This window comes from Bos taurus, chromosome 26, assembly GCF_002263795.3.
Source record: "Bos taurus isolate L1 Dominette 01449 registration number 42190680 breed Hereford chromosome 26, ARS-UCD2.0, whole genome shotgun sequence".
In the NCBI taxonomy this organism is placed as follows: domain Eukaryota; kingdom Metazoa; phylum Chordata; class Mammalia; order Artiodactyla; family Bovidae; genus Bos; species Bos taurus.
In genome coordinates this window covers 9,523,694-9,538,071 of record NC_037353.1, presented here as the reverse complement: position 1 = coordinate 9,538,071, position 14,378 = coordinate 9,523,694, and the positions used below count along the sequence as shown (strand labels likewise).

Genomic DNA, 14,378 nt, shown 5'->3' with positions numbered 1-14,378 from the left:
TTTGAACAGAAAATAATCTCTCATTAACTCAAATTTATCCATTAGACAGGTACGTCAAGTATTATTTTCCTCACTTTATGATGGAGGCAATGGAGTAGCAACATATCAGAGGTCACAACATAACAGAGGGAGAGGTAAACTCAAAATGATACATCACAAGAGCCTCTTATCAGGGCTCTCAATACATTTTCTAGCAAAAGGAACTGTAATATCTATAATATTGCATTATCACAAAATATGTATTCCAAAGAAAGCAAAGATCACTAATAAATCAACAATGCAAAAGACTGCATTTTATGCTATATATAACAGAAAGGCCAAGCATATTATTTTAAAGATGGTCTCAAAAATGTAACTGTTGCATACACACAACTCTAAACACATTTACAAAAGACACTTAAAAAATTTTTGTTTATAATGTATACAACTGCAGCAAAGTTTATCAAGCAAAGTTTTAGGACTTTTCACATAAGTTGTAAGAACTCAAAACTTCTCTGTTCCCCATAGTTGGGGTTGAGGTTTTAAAAATTTTTTTTTCTAGAAATAACACTTTAAATATGTCACTTAAATTTTATCTTATTGGTCTGTGCCTAGGTTCCACTCTATAAAAATCCTGACTAACATTCAAATAATTATCCTCTGTGTCACTTAAATATGTGAAAAGTGTGTCTTTTATATCTTCAACCAAATCATTCATAATGTGACACAAGATACACTCAATTAAGCCTTTGGTCTGACAGAACAGCTCTTCAGACAATGACTACTACTACAGGCAGTCATCAGGACAGCTTTGATTTAGTCATCTGCCTAGCTGAACCATCATTTCATCTTCATTTCCCCAGTGGCATACAAAAATACCCAGGAAAACCTGTTAAATGTCTATTTGAAGGTGGATAAAGCTCAATTAAGACACTCTTTGACCAGTAAACAGCAAAAATCCACTAAAAATGAAACATTCTTAGTAATAAATCTATCCTAGCTCTCAGTTATTTCAGCACTTCTGAATTCTTAAACCAAGTTTGAAAGTCTGTCCTTATAAATATTTAGGAAGGAACAATGGCAAATCTGTAGCTCACGGCATCAACTTTCTCTTTGTGACTATCACAGCAGCATCTTGCCAAGCTTCTCAACGTTCTAGGTCTCTCATGGTTCAAAGAGTTCCACAAACACAAATGAAAGTTTTTTGTGGACTCTGAGATAAAATATGCTACACCTGGAGAATAACTCACTTAAAGCAATTTTTGCTCTCATCTATCAGGCTCCTTTTATCCATATTTCATTATACCCTTTTCCACTGTACAGGTCATGTTCCATTACAGAATTAAGCCATTCTCCTTTCTCCCTGTAATCTCTTACTATCATGCCAAATGCCTCAAATCACAGATATAACCCTCTATTTATTCTGTTAGTCTATAAATTTCTCCTAGTTTTCAGTTAATTCAATTTAGTCTTCCTCATTTACATGATACTTATTTCCAAAAACACAACAGCAAAATTAATTTCAAATTTTCTCAGACCATCTTTAAGATAAATATATCACTTAATACTTGAGATTATTCATTATTGGTATGACAGTAAAATTTAGACTGTTGGCTTCAAGTTATCTAACATAATATGTGTACCTATACTTACCTCTGCAATTAAATTTGGCGGTATCATAATGTCTTTCAGCACATCTAAAAGAAAAATTTTAATTTGATATAAAATTATCTTGTGCACTTGAGGAAAAAAAGTGCAACAGTAACAAACATTTCTGAACCTTTATAATATACCAGGCATTATGTTAAATATCTTACATTAACTACTTCTTTTAATCCTAAGAATCCTATGAAGTAGGTCCCATTCTTCAATCCACATTTTACAATTACGGAAATCTAGGTTTAAAATGCTAAGTATACACAATCAGAGCTTATACATTTGGTTGCAAAATTTGTAATGTCACTAATATAAAACAGGACAAATTCACCTGCATCCACACCGTCACCATTCCCTTTATGAAAATTATACACGCGAAAGGACTTGTTATTTCACAAGTATGTGTAAATAACTAACTAGTTTCAATTTTATCTTTGCCTTACAATTGAGCATACATAGTTTTCTCAAACTATTATTATAAAAGATGTATGTTAAAACAGTTAAAAAAAAAAAGTAGGGGAAAATTTAAAGCAAAGAATGAAAGTGAATGATGCTAATCTACTCAAACACAACATTAACTCAGTTATTTTAAACCTGATCTTTCCCTCCATAGATAAACCAAAGGTCATCTTTTTCAATAATCTCTCAGGTCGTAGGTTTTAATTAAAGTCTGAGAGTAAGCAAAGAGTAGTAAGTAAAATCAATACAGAAAAACATTGACTTAGCATATTTAAAGCATGCTAAAATCTGTCTTTTTACCAGTAGTCACACATTTGCTATCATGCACTGGCTGACTCATGATTAACAGGCCACATTTATAGGCTCAGAAAGGGATTCCATACATTAGTTTGTGGTCAGCAGCATCCTGATAACTCCAACTACTAGCCAAACCAGGTATTTTCAAAAATTTAGCACTTTAAAACAAATAAAGACTCTTAATCCATCACTGCAAAATCCCCAAATTTTTAAACATCTGAAATTTTCTCTTAACTGTATGGTAAACTCAACTGCAAGAGAACTAGATCTGAGTTTATAAAAATGTGTAGTCTTTAATTAATAGAAATACATTTAGAACGAAGAGTGAAACAATCTATTCTAGGTACTGTTCCAAATCCTGCTGGGGTGTTATGTAATACAGAATATATGTTTCCATGTTAACGTTCTAAAAAAACTGAAAAATTCTGAATGCTGAAACAAAACTAGTTCAAAGAGTTTCAAATAAGCAATTATGGACCAGTGTTTTACATTTAAAAATCCTTAGAATATCTGTAAAGTTCTTTTATTTTAAACAGTTTTTGAAATCCACATGAAGATAGGGAATCCCCTGGCAGTCAAATGGTTAGGATGGCGCTCTCACTGCTGAGGGCCCAGGTTCAATCCTTCGTTGGGGAACTAATATCCCACAAGCCTTGTGGTTGTGGCCAAAAAAAAAAAAAAAAAAAAAATTCCACATGAAAGTTGAAATAACTCTAAGTAAACTGCAATCCACTAATTTTTAACTGGTCAGATCTGAAACAAATCAGCTTTTATACTACCACTGAAAACCAAGTTTTCCCCTTTTAGGATATTATAATTAAGTATATTGAGTTTGCTAGAAAGAAAATTTACTTAATAATGAGATGCATATATACACATCTTTGCTAAATAATTTCATATTCACTTAAATTTTTAAAAAATGACATAAAGAAGAGAAGTAACCATGAAAATACTATCATTTTACACTGTCTTTGGTACAGATTAAAGAGGAGTATGGTCAATAGTGAAGAATCTGTGAAAAATGAAAGTTAGTGTTAGTCGCTCAGTTCTGTCTGACTCTGTGAACCCATGGACTGCAGCCTGCCAGGCTCCTCTGTCCATGGACTCCTCCAGGCAAGAATACTAGAGTGGGTTGCCATTTCCTTTTCCAGGGGATCTTCCTGACCCAGGGATCAAATCCAGGTCTCCTACATTGTAGGCAGTCCTTTACCATCTGAGCTACCAGCAAAGCCAAAGAGTCCATAATGGAATATTTTATAAGGAATCATGTAAAGATAGAGCTTAGGAGACAAGGGGAGCACTATATGCCAGGAAACAATTCTAAGAAACTGGTCTCATCACAGCAAAACAAAAATAAACATTTTGAATTTTATACAGCTTCAGTTATCTATAAAATTCCCATACTTTTTTAGCAGCTCAAACACTATGACTACCTTCATACTTTGACTCTCAAGAAATATTGTTAACAGGAAAAAAACAGAGGGAAAGTGAAAACAATGAGCTACTAAATGTCTACTAGATGTGCATACCTTACAACCAAGATTCCTTGTTTTCAAATTCATCCTCACAATCAGTTAATATTATCTCCATATTATATATGAGAATGCTAAGATTTACAAGAGCATTACAAAACTTGCCCCAAACCACAATATATAAATGGAAAAGCCCAGCACTTCTGATTACAAAAGCTGAACTTTTTTCAGTACTGTTTCACACTTTCACATAAAGAATATAAAACGGTTTAGAAAACAATAACAAATTTTAGTCAAAGTCAGCATTCCTACAAGAGCATTATTTGGCATAACAGAACCAACAAACAGTGATAATGAAAACATGACCAAAAAATAGCAAAAATCTCTACAAGTATGGATAGGGAGTATGTGAAAACATATACTGGGTCTGGTAGGGATAAAAGTGATCTGGGGAGAGGTTAGGGTAAAAAAGAAGATCCTCAATTAAAACCTTCTCTGATAACTGCACAAATACACACACATACTATTCCTTATAAATTTTTTGTGGTATATTAGTGATAGGACAAGTTTTTAAAAACAAACCAAAATTGACATGAATGGGAAATGGGATTTGACCAAGACAAGTGTTAGGAAGATTTAACCATTTTTGCTTCCTTATACAGAGAACTCAAAAGACATCTTTTAAAAATCATCATCTCCTTTGGCTTTCAAGAGATAAGAAAAATGAAGATACACTGAAAGAGTTTTTATGAAGCAGCAGAAAATGAAGAAAGGGATAAGATTAATAGAAAAAGCTTCCAGAGAAGTGAGACTTGCCATAGATTCAGCTAGGCATGTAGGTCTCTTCTTTACTTTCTTCAATGGAACTATCCCTATCTTACAAAAGAAAACTTAACAGATAAAAATTAATAACAGCTAAAGGTTTACCACAAAAGGATGGAGAGTTGTATGTTAAGGAGAATATATGATGAAATAGTCAATCTTTTAAAAATTAGTCTCTAAGGAACATTTAGCTTCCTCAAAGGCAAGAACTATATTATATCTTTATACCCTATCTTCCCCCTCCTCACCTTACCCTCCTCAGAAGATAAGATTATAGAGGAACATACAAAGATGAAATACACACACTTGCACAAAACAAATTGATTAATGTACTAATTCACCAAGTATATCTGAATTTGGTTAATGATTTGAAGCTAATTCTGTCCTTTCTTAAAATAACCTTACTGAATGCCCAATAATATAGAGATATAAACAGATAGTCAATTAGAAAGTCTATGTTAAGAACTCTTCATCCACATATGTCATAGTTGCCATAAAAATTTTAATATACTATTGAATATAGGTATGTTAAGTCCAAGTATTTTAAGGTCTTTCCACTTACATATGGCTTCAAAGACATATATCACATGTTATTAATATCCTAAAAATAAAAGAAACAAAACAGAAACATCTGCTACTTATCAGACTCACTTACCCAGAGCCAAAAATATAAACAGGGATAGGTAAAGAAGACTGAAAAATGATGTCAGAAATCAAAACATTCTACAACTTGGTAGTTCTAGGAATTTCTGAAGTAAGTAAAATTTGGGGAGATTAAAACAAACAAAAAAACCAGAAAGGGAATACTGGTATCAACAGTGGATGGTCTGCTAACATATGTACCTGTGTGACCTTGTTTAACTCACTTAACTTCTCTAGGCCTCAGATTCCCCATCTGTAAAATGAGAAGGTTGGACTAAATGATCTCTTTCAGATACTTTCCAGTTCTATGATTCCATTAAATGGATGGGGGAATAAGCGAGTTAAAATATGTGCACCAAAAGCTACTCTCAACTAATAATGAGACAATTCATTAACTTGAGAGTCCAATGTTTGGATATACAAACAGGCAATCAAGTTTCCAGGCTAGATCCCAATGCTGATTTTAACCAAATAACACAAGTGACCCACAATACTGACAGTACAAACCTAAGTTTTAAATTCTGGAAGCAGGAAGCCACTGCATACAGGAATGAAAAGTATTTCCTTTCTTTTCTTTGGATATAATGTTAAAGCCTTCCTTCTGGGGCTCTACATGCTCAATCCTCAGAGTCTAAGTCCAAAGTGACTCATTTAGTGGACTCCAGCTTTTGCAGTTAGTTCATGACCTCTTTTTTTTTTTAAACTTAAATTCTGAATCCATTTGTTCAAAAACTACAAAACTCTGTGACTTATTTTCCTCCACATAAACCTGTGGCACCTGCAACAAAAGTTGTTGCAGAAGAGGTTAATCCAGAAAAGAGAAAGATACATGCACAGATCATTTGTAAACAGCTGCTGCTGCTGCTGCTAAGACACTTCAGTTGTGTCCGACTCTGTGCGACCCCATAGACGGCAGCCCACCAGGCTCCCCCATCCCTGGGATTCTCCAGGCAAGAACACTGGAGTAGGTTGCCATTTCCTTCTCCAATGCATGAAAGTGAAAAGTGAAAGTGAAGTCGCTCAGTCATGTCCGACTCTTGGTGACCCCATGGACGGCAGCCCACCAGGCTCCCCCATCCCTGGGATTCTCCAGGCAAGAACACTGGAGTAGGTTGCCATTTCCTTCTCCAATGCATGAAAGTGAAAAGTGAAAGTGAAGTCGCTCAGTCATGTCCGACTCTTGGTGACCCCATGGACTGCAGCCCACCAGGCTCCTCTGTCCATGGGATTTTCCAGGCAAGAGTACTGGAGTCAGGTGCCACCTAAACTAAGTTTCTGCAGCACCTGTTTGTTACTCTCCTTCATTTGATTATACCACTGCTCCCTCCACACACCATAATCTGACCATAATGGACCAAATCTGGCCACCAAGCTTCTCACATGCCATTCTCTAGGTCTACAACACCATTTTCCCTCCTCCTAAGCCTGTAGGTAAACCTTCATGATTCTTTTCACCTCAGCTCAAGCATTCTGTTCTTTATGAAATCTTCCTTATAACAGGCAATCATTATTTTGACTGTTGTCCATGTAGCTCTCTTCTATACAAGAGTTACCTCTTCTATAATACTTTGTCTACTTTTTACATTAGACTAATTACTTGAGGGCTGGAATGACATCTTACTCACCTCTGCACTAACATTTTAGAATGTCCAACATGTAACAGGCACTCAGTAAATGTCTGCTTCTTTGTGGATCTGAGGAAATCATTTTACAACTAAGAAACAACACCTGCGCCTATGTCACTCTCAGATCTTCTGAAGTCTTAACAGAGCACAAAGATCACTAAATTAAAGATAAAAAAGCAACATCCCATAAACCAATAAGGCACTGCTGCTGCTGCTAAGTCGCTTCAGTCGTGTCCGACTCTGTGCGACCCCATAGACGGCAGCCCACCAGGCTCCCCCGTCCCTGGGATTCTCCAGGCAAGAACACTGGAGTGGGTTGCATTTCCTTCTCCAATGCGTGAAAGTGAAAAGTGAAAGTGAAGTCGCTCAGTCGTGTCCGACTCTTTGTGACCCCATGGACTGCAGCCTACCAGGCTCCTCCATCCATGGGATTTTCCAGACAAGAGTACTGGAGTGGGGTGCCACTGCCTTCTCCCAATAAGGCACAGAGACGCTTTAATTTTTTGGTGAATATTTGAAAGCCCACTCTAGAAAAGAATCTTCTTCTTATATCTGATAAACTCTACAGAAATTAAATAGTAGATAGTAAACATAACTTGGGATTAAAAATTTTTTCAACGCACAATTTATACATATCACACAGGAAAAAATAAAAGCCATGTAGAAACATAACACATTTTATGTATCATTTTTTAGAATTAGAAAATGGTCAATATTTGGAGAAGAAAAAATGGTCAAGGGCAAAATGGTAAGATATTAATATTTTCCTCACATTTTTCTTGCCTTTCTTTTTTTTCCACATCTCTACTCACAAAGTCAAAAGAAAAAAGGAAAAGTTAAAGATAAGGTCAGCTAGCTGAATCAAGAGGCAATCCTTACACCCCTGCCTCAAACAAGAAGAACCACCCATTTTAACAATTTAGGTAATTTATTTATCTTATATACAGTTAGAGAATATACTAATAACTTTTTCAATCAATTGACCTAGAGACACAGAATAAAATTATATTAGAAGCTTCCCTCCATAGAAGATGGCATTGATGCTTTAATAGAAGCTCTGTGTGAATTACACTTCCAGTTTCCACATGGTTATGGGCGCAAAGATGGGCTAGATGCCAAGTCATTTGAAGCAGATCAAGCAACATGAATCTGTGCTGACACTGTTTTACCTCATCACTACACTTTCTAAATGACCTAACAATGCTCTCAATCAGAATTCTTGAACTAATTGTTTTAGGAATACAATTCTGTTAAATTTTAACTTTAACTCTACTTCACTCTAACAAGGAAACAACTTTCACTCAATAGTTGTTTTAGAAGATATTTGCAAGCATACAAACAAGAAAACATACTTACAGATTGTATATCTTGTAATGGTTTTTATGCTTTGAATCCAAAAACCTTAAAACAAAACAAACAAACAAAAAGCCACCATTAACAAAAATGAGCTAACATTTGAAATTACATTAATACTATTGAGAAAAACCAAAAGACAGATTCTATTTTTCCTAATCTCAAATGTAATTTAAGAAAAATAAACTTCAATAAATATTCCCTCCATTGGTTTAAACTAGTAAGCAGTTCCTTCTTATATAATTATATTACACAGATTTATACAATCTGAAGTAAAGCCATAGCTTTTCATAAAATGAATATTTTCATAATCTCTCTTCAGCCTAACATAATGAAGTTGAGCATTAAGAAATAACTTCTTTAAAAAGCATTATTAGCATTTAGCTCGTTACCTAGCTTATACATTTTTCTGAGTCACATGCAATCAAATAATCTTAAAAATAATCTTAGTAACTCAGTCATCATTTCTTTCAAACTAAAAACATTTGATATTTGAAAGCTGCAAGTAATAACTACTAGTTTTGTACAGTGTATAAAACGTTTTCACATACATATTCTTATTTGATGCTCACCAACATCTAAGAGGTAGAGCTTATTCGCATTTTACAGATGAGGGAAGTAGGTAAAAGAAATTACAGGGCTTGCCCGAGGTCACACAGCTGCTATGCCAAAAATCCACACCAAAGACCTCGCTCTCAACAACTAGTGAAGAAGCTAAACAACACTCACAGCCAACACTTTATATGCCAGGCTATGCCGGGCACGACTGTAAGTTTATGCATGTAAACTTACCAAATCCTGTGAGGTAAGTAACAGAGGGATTAGAAATGTGTAAGGCTGAGGAAACAGAATAAATAGAAGAACAAATGGAAAACAGAAGAGACGAGTTTAAAAGACCTAAAATCTAGGAGATGCAACATATGAATAGGTATCCCAGAGAAAAGGATGGAAAATACAGGAGAAGAAATCCATGATATAATTCAAGAAAAAGACCCCAAACTGAAGATCATGAATTTCCAAACTAAAAGGGTATAATGAATATTAAAAAAAAAAAAGAGAGAGAGATCCAAACAAAGGCATACATATTTTAGCGAAGTTTCAGAATATTGAAGAGATAAACGTTAAGATCTTAGAAACTGCCTGAATCAGGTTTCATAAAAGAAATCTGGAATCAGAATAACTTCATCCTTTTTAATGGCAACACCAGCAGCTAGAAAATAATTAGACAAAACCTTCTGACTTTACATTATTCCTAGTCTAGAATTCCACAGCTGCTGCTGCTAAGTCGCTTCAGTTGCGTCCGACTCTGTGTAACCGCACAGACAGCAGCCCACCAGGCTCCCCAGTCCCTGGGATTCTCCAGGCAAGAACACTGGAGTGGGTTGCCATTTCCTTCTCCAGAATTCCACAGCAAGATACACTATAAAACAAGTGCGAATTTATAATAAAGACATTTTTAAATAAGCAAAGTCCCAAATAATTTTGATTTCCACATATTCTCTCGCTCAGGAAATTATGAGAAAATTATGAGAAAATGTGTTCCACCAAGACAAGCGTGGGAAACCTATGGAAAAAGATGACAAGTTTCAGAAACTGAAGAACTCAACTCATGAGAAGAAAACAGAAAACAGAGAACCCCTGAATGAATAGTGAAGGAACACCTCAAGAAGAAAGTCATACAGCAAGCTCAGAGAAAAACTAAGCCAATTTAGGGACGAACAAAAGGTTCCTGAAGAAGATGAAATTGATACAATGCCAAATGTGCTTAAACATTTCCAGAGACTCAAACTTAGAGGCAAGTTTAGAGACAAATTAAAGTTAAGAAGGCAGAGACTAAATAAGAGAGCGAGAAAGGAGGAGAAAGGGAGAAAGAAGGGAAAACAAAATGTGTAGGAAAAACCAGCTATAATATACTATATTGTTTATATTGAGTTCAGTTGCTCAGTTTATATTGAGTTCAGTCGCTCAGTCATCTCTGACTCTTTGTGAACCCATGGACTGCAGCATGGCGGGCTTCCCTGTCCATCAACAACTCCCAGAGTTGCTGATGGGCAACAAACTCCAAACTCATGTCCAAACTCATGTCCATTGCAATGGACCATCTCATCCTCTATCGATCCCTTCTCCTCCTGCCTTCAACTTTTCCCAGCATCAAGGTCTTTTCCAATGAGTCAGTTCTTTGCATCAGGTGGCCAAAGTATTGGAGTTTCAGCTTCAACATCAGTCCTTCCAATGAACACCCAGGACTGGTCTCCTTTAGGATGGACTGGTTGGATCTCCTTGCAGTCCAAGGGACTCTCAAGAGTCTTCTCCAACACCACAGTTCAAAAGCAGCAATTCTTCAATGCTCAGCTTTCTTTATAGGCCAACTCTCACATCCATACATGACCACTGGAAAAACCATAGGCTTGACTAGATGGACCTTTGTCGGCAACGTAATGTCTCTGCTTTTTAATATGCTATCTACGTTGGTCACAGCTTTTCTTCCAAGGAGTTAAGCATCTTTTAATTTCATGGCTGCAATCACCATCTGCAGTGATTTTGGAGCTCCAAAAAATAAAGTCAGGCACTGTTTCCCCATCTATTTGCCATGATATGATGGGACTGGATGCCATGATCTTAGTTTTCTGAATGTTGAGTTTTAAGCCAACTTTTTCACTCTCCTCTTTGACTTTCATCAAGAGGCTCTTTAGTTCTTCTTCACTTTCTGCCATTAGGGTGGTGTCATCTGCATATCTGAGGTTACTGATACTTCTCCCAGCAATCTTGATTCCAGCTTGTGCTTCATCCAGCCCAGCGTTTCTCATGATGTACTCTGCATATAAGTTAAATAAACAGGGTGACAATATACAGCCTTGACGTACTCCTTTTCCTATTTGGAACCAGTCTGTTGTTCCATGTCCAGTTCTAACTGTTGCTTCCTGACCTGCATATAGGTTTCTCAAGAGACAGGTCAGGTAGTCTGATATTTACATCTCTTTCAGAATTTTCAACAGTTTATTGTGATCCACATAGTCAAAGGCTTTGGCATAGTCAGTAAAGCAGAAGTAGATGCTTTCTGAAACTCTCTTGCTTTTTTGATGATGCAACGAATGTTGGTAATTTGGTCTCTGGTTCCTCTGCCTTTTCTAAAACCAGTTTGAACATCTGAAGCTTACAGTTCACATGTTGTTGGAGCCTGGCTTGGAGAATTTTGAGCATTACTTTGTTACTGTGTGAGATGAGAGCAATTGTGTGGTAGTTTGAGCATTCTTTGCAATTGCCTTTCTTTGGGATTGGAATGAAAACTGACCTTTTCCAGTCCTGTGGCCACTGTTTCCCAAATCTGCCGGCATACTGAGTGCAGCACTTTCAAAGTGTCGTCTTTTAGGATTTGAAATAGCTCAACTGGAATTCGATCACCTCCACTAGCTTTGTTCGTAGTGATGCTTTCTAAGGCCCACTTGACTTCACATCTCAGGATGTCTGGCTCTAGGTGAGTGATCACACCATTGTGATTATCTGGGTCGTGAGGATCTTTTTTGTACAGTTCTTCTGTGTATTCTTGCCACCTCTTCTTAATATCTTCTGCTTCTGTTGGGTCTTTACCATTTCTGTCCTTTATTGAGCCCATCTTTGCATGAAATGTTCCCTCGGTATCTCTAATTTTCTTGAGATCTCTAGTCTTTCCAATTTATTGTTTTCCTCTATTTCTTTGCACTGATTACTGAGGAAGGCTTTCTTATCTCTCCTTCCTATTCTTTGGAACACTGCAGGCAAATGGGTTTAACTGTAAACGACATTTATCTAGTTATGACATAAAAACTCAATATTGATAAAATCAAAATTACAATATAACTTCTGGAAGTATGGGAGAATGAAAACATGTGGCTGGATTAAGGGGGGAAAAAAAAAGTCCATAAACTTGAATGTGAAAAAGTATGTTATGCAGTCAGTCAAGCAGCACTTAAAACTTTATCACTAACTGATGTCACATTACAGTTTTTGAAGATACCAAAATATTATTTACAATCAACACTGCAGAATTAACATTAGACCTGCCAATAGATTTAAATGTGTTTATAACTATTATTATATAGATATTTTAAAATATTTTATAAACCACTATAATCAAAACTAATATAATAGGCATATTTGTAATCCTATGAATTTTAACAATTTAAATCATTCTAAGAAACAGTTCATAAACTTCAACAGACTGTCTACAAGATACACGGCATAAGATTATGAACTCTTGCCATGGGGCAGTGGTTGTTAATAAACCCTATAAATCTATCTGATTCTAGTAATTCATATGTAAATATTTAAGGTATGTGTAACTTCCTATTTCTTTTTTTTAACCCACTACTTCAACCAACCCAGGAAGCATTGATTTTGCTATGAAGACTTCTATTGAACTATAAATAATATTACAGGAAAAAGTGGTATGTTACAGACTCTTCCACTCCTATCTCTTGTACCCTCTTTATCTTCTGTATTCTTGGATATTTCTCAATTTGTACTTTTGGATTTTTCTTTAAAATTAGGTAAAATTTACATATAGTGAAATACACAGATCTCAGGTATACAATTCTATGAATTCTGTAACAACCACTCCAATCAAAATATAGGACACTTCTTCCATCCCAGAAAATTCCCTCATGCCCATTTGCAGCGAAGCCCCACCAAGCTCTCAGGTAGCTACTACTATTTCATGAAGTATGCATTCTTTTTTAACTGACTTCCTTCACTTACTTTTTAAATTTATCCATGGTGTAACATGTATCACTAGTTCATTCTTTTTATTCCAATTATTATTCTGTTGTATGAACATACCAGCACTGATCCATTCTTCTTTGATGGAAATCTTGGATTTTACAGTTTTGGGGTTATTATGAACAAAGTGCATAAACATTCTTGAGCAAGTCTTTTATGGGGACATATGCTTTCACTCCCTTGAGTAAATAATAGCTAGGAGCAGAACTGCTGGGTCACAGAGTAGATAGGGGTGGGTGCATACTTATCTCTGTGAGAAACTACTGAACACCTTTCCAGAGTGGCTGTTCTCTTCCACAGATCTACCACATTTCAAGAGTTTCAGTTGCTCCACAGTCTTATCAACATTTGGCACTGTTGGTTTTTTTAAAAAATTCTAATCCTTCATTTGTTTATTAGTCAGTTTTCTACTTCCTTTTGTGAAATATCTAAGTTACTGGCTCATTTTATCCCCCAACTGGATTGTCTTTTTTATTACTGATCTAAAGGAGTCTTCTATATATTCTGGGTATAAGTCCTTTGTCTGATATTTGCTCCCTGTGTACAACTTGCCTTTCCATTTCCTTAATAACGTGCTTTGATAATCAACAACTTTAAATTTTTATAAAATCCAATATATCATATTTTTCTTTAGTTTAGAACCTTGTAGTTTCTCTGAGAAATCTTTCCATACACAAAAACAGTTCATAAAGATATTCTCTTTCTTTTGTTCTAGAAGCTGTATACATACTTTTAGACTTTTCTCAGTTTCTATTTTAATTTGGTTGTAAATATAGATAATGCTAAGGATAATTAGCATTGGAGAAGGAAATGGCAACCCACTCCAGTGTTCTTGCCTGGAGAATCCCAGGGATGGCAGAGCCTGGTGGGCTGCCGTCTATGGGGTCGCACAGAATCAGACACGACTGAAGCGACTTAGCAGCAGCAGCAGCAAGGATAATTAGAATATCTAAAACACGGACAAATGATTTCAAGGACAGTGATCATAAAATTTAATAAACAACAACTCACTGCTACCTGCAGTATCTTCCACCATGGGTTGCTTATGACAGAAAATGAATAAGCAAAAAATACTCTACAAAATACAATATTCTCTCAGAAAGCCTACAATGTAAATGTGAGCAGAGGAGGGGAGAGTAGGTATTATGGAGGATTAACATTGCATTTTTAGTTCATTCTGAGTTTGGTAACTTTATGATTTGAATCCAAATACATAAACCTACACTATATTAATAGGAATGTACACATCCCATTGCCCAGCTCCAGGGAATACTATTCAAATGCGATAGTCCTGTACACTTCAACTGGAGCCCAAAGG

The 14,378-nt window shown here is 35.8% G+C and overlaps 1 protein-coding gene across 2 annotated transcripts in view; it reads right to left on the bottom strand.

Annotated features, from left to right (window-relative positions):
- Positions 1-14,378, bottom strand: part of PTEN (phosphatase and tensin homolog) — a 101,213-nt gene that overhangs the window by 29,412 nt on the left and 57,423 nt on the right. The window contains exons 3-4 of one of the 2 annotated variants that reach the window (NM_001319898.1): positions 8,309-8,353; positions 1,633-1,676 (exon numbers count right to left, since the gene is read on the bottom strand). In NM_001319898.1, the coding sequence (NP_001306827.1) occupies positions 1,633-1,676; positions 8,309-8,353 (89 nt within the window). The remainder of the gene's footprint in view (positions 1-1,632; positions 1,677-8,308; positions 8,354-14,378) is intronic. The other variant, XM_005225404.5, reaches the window with a different exon arrangement.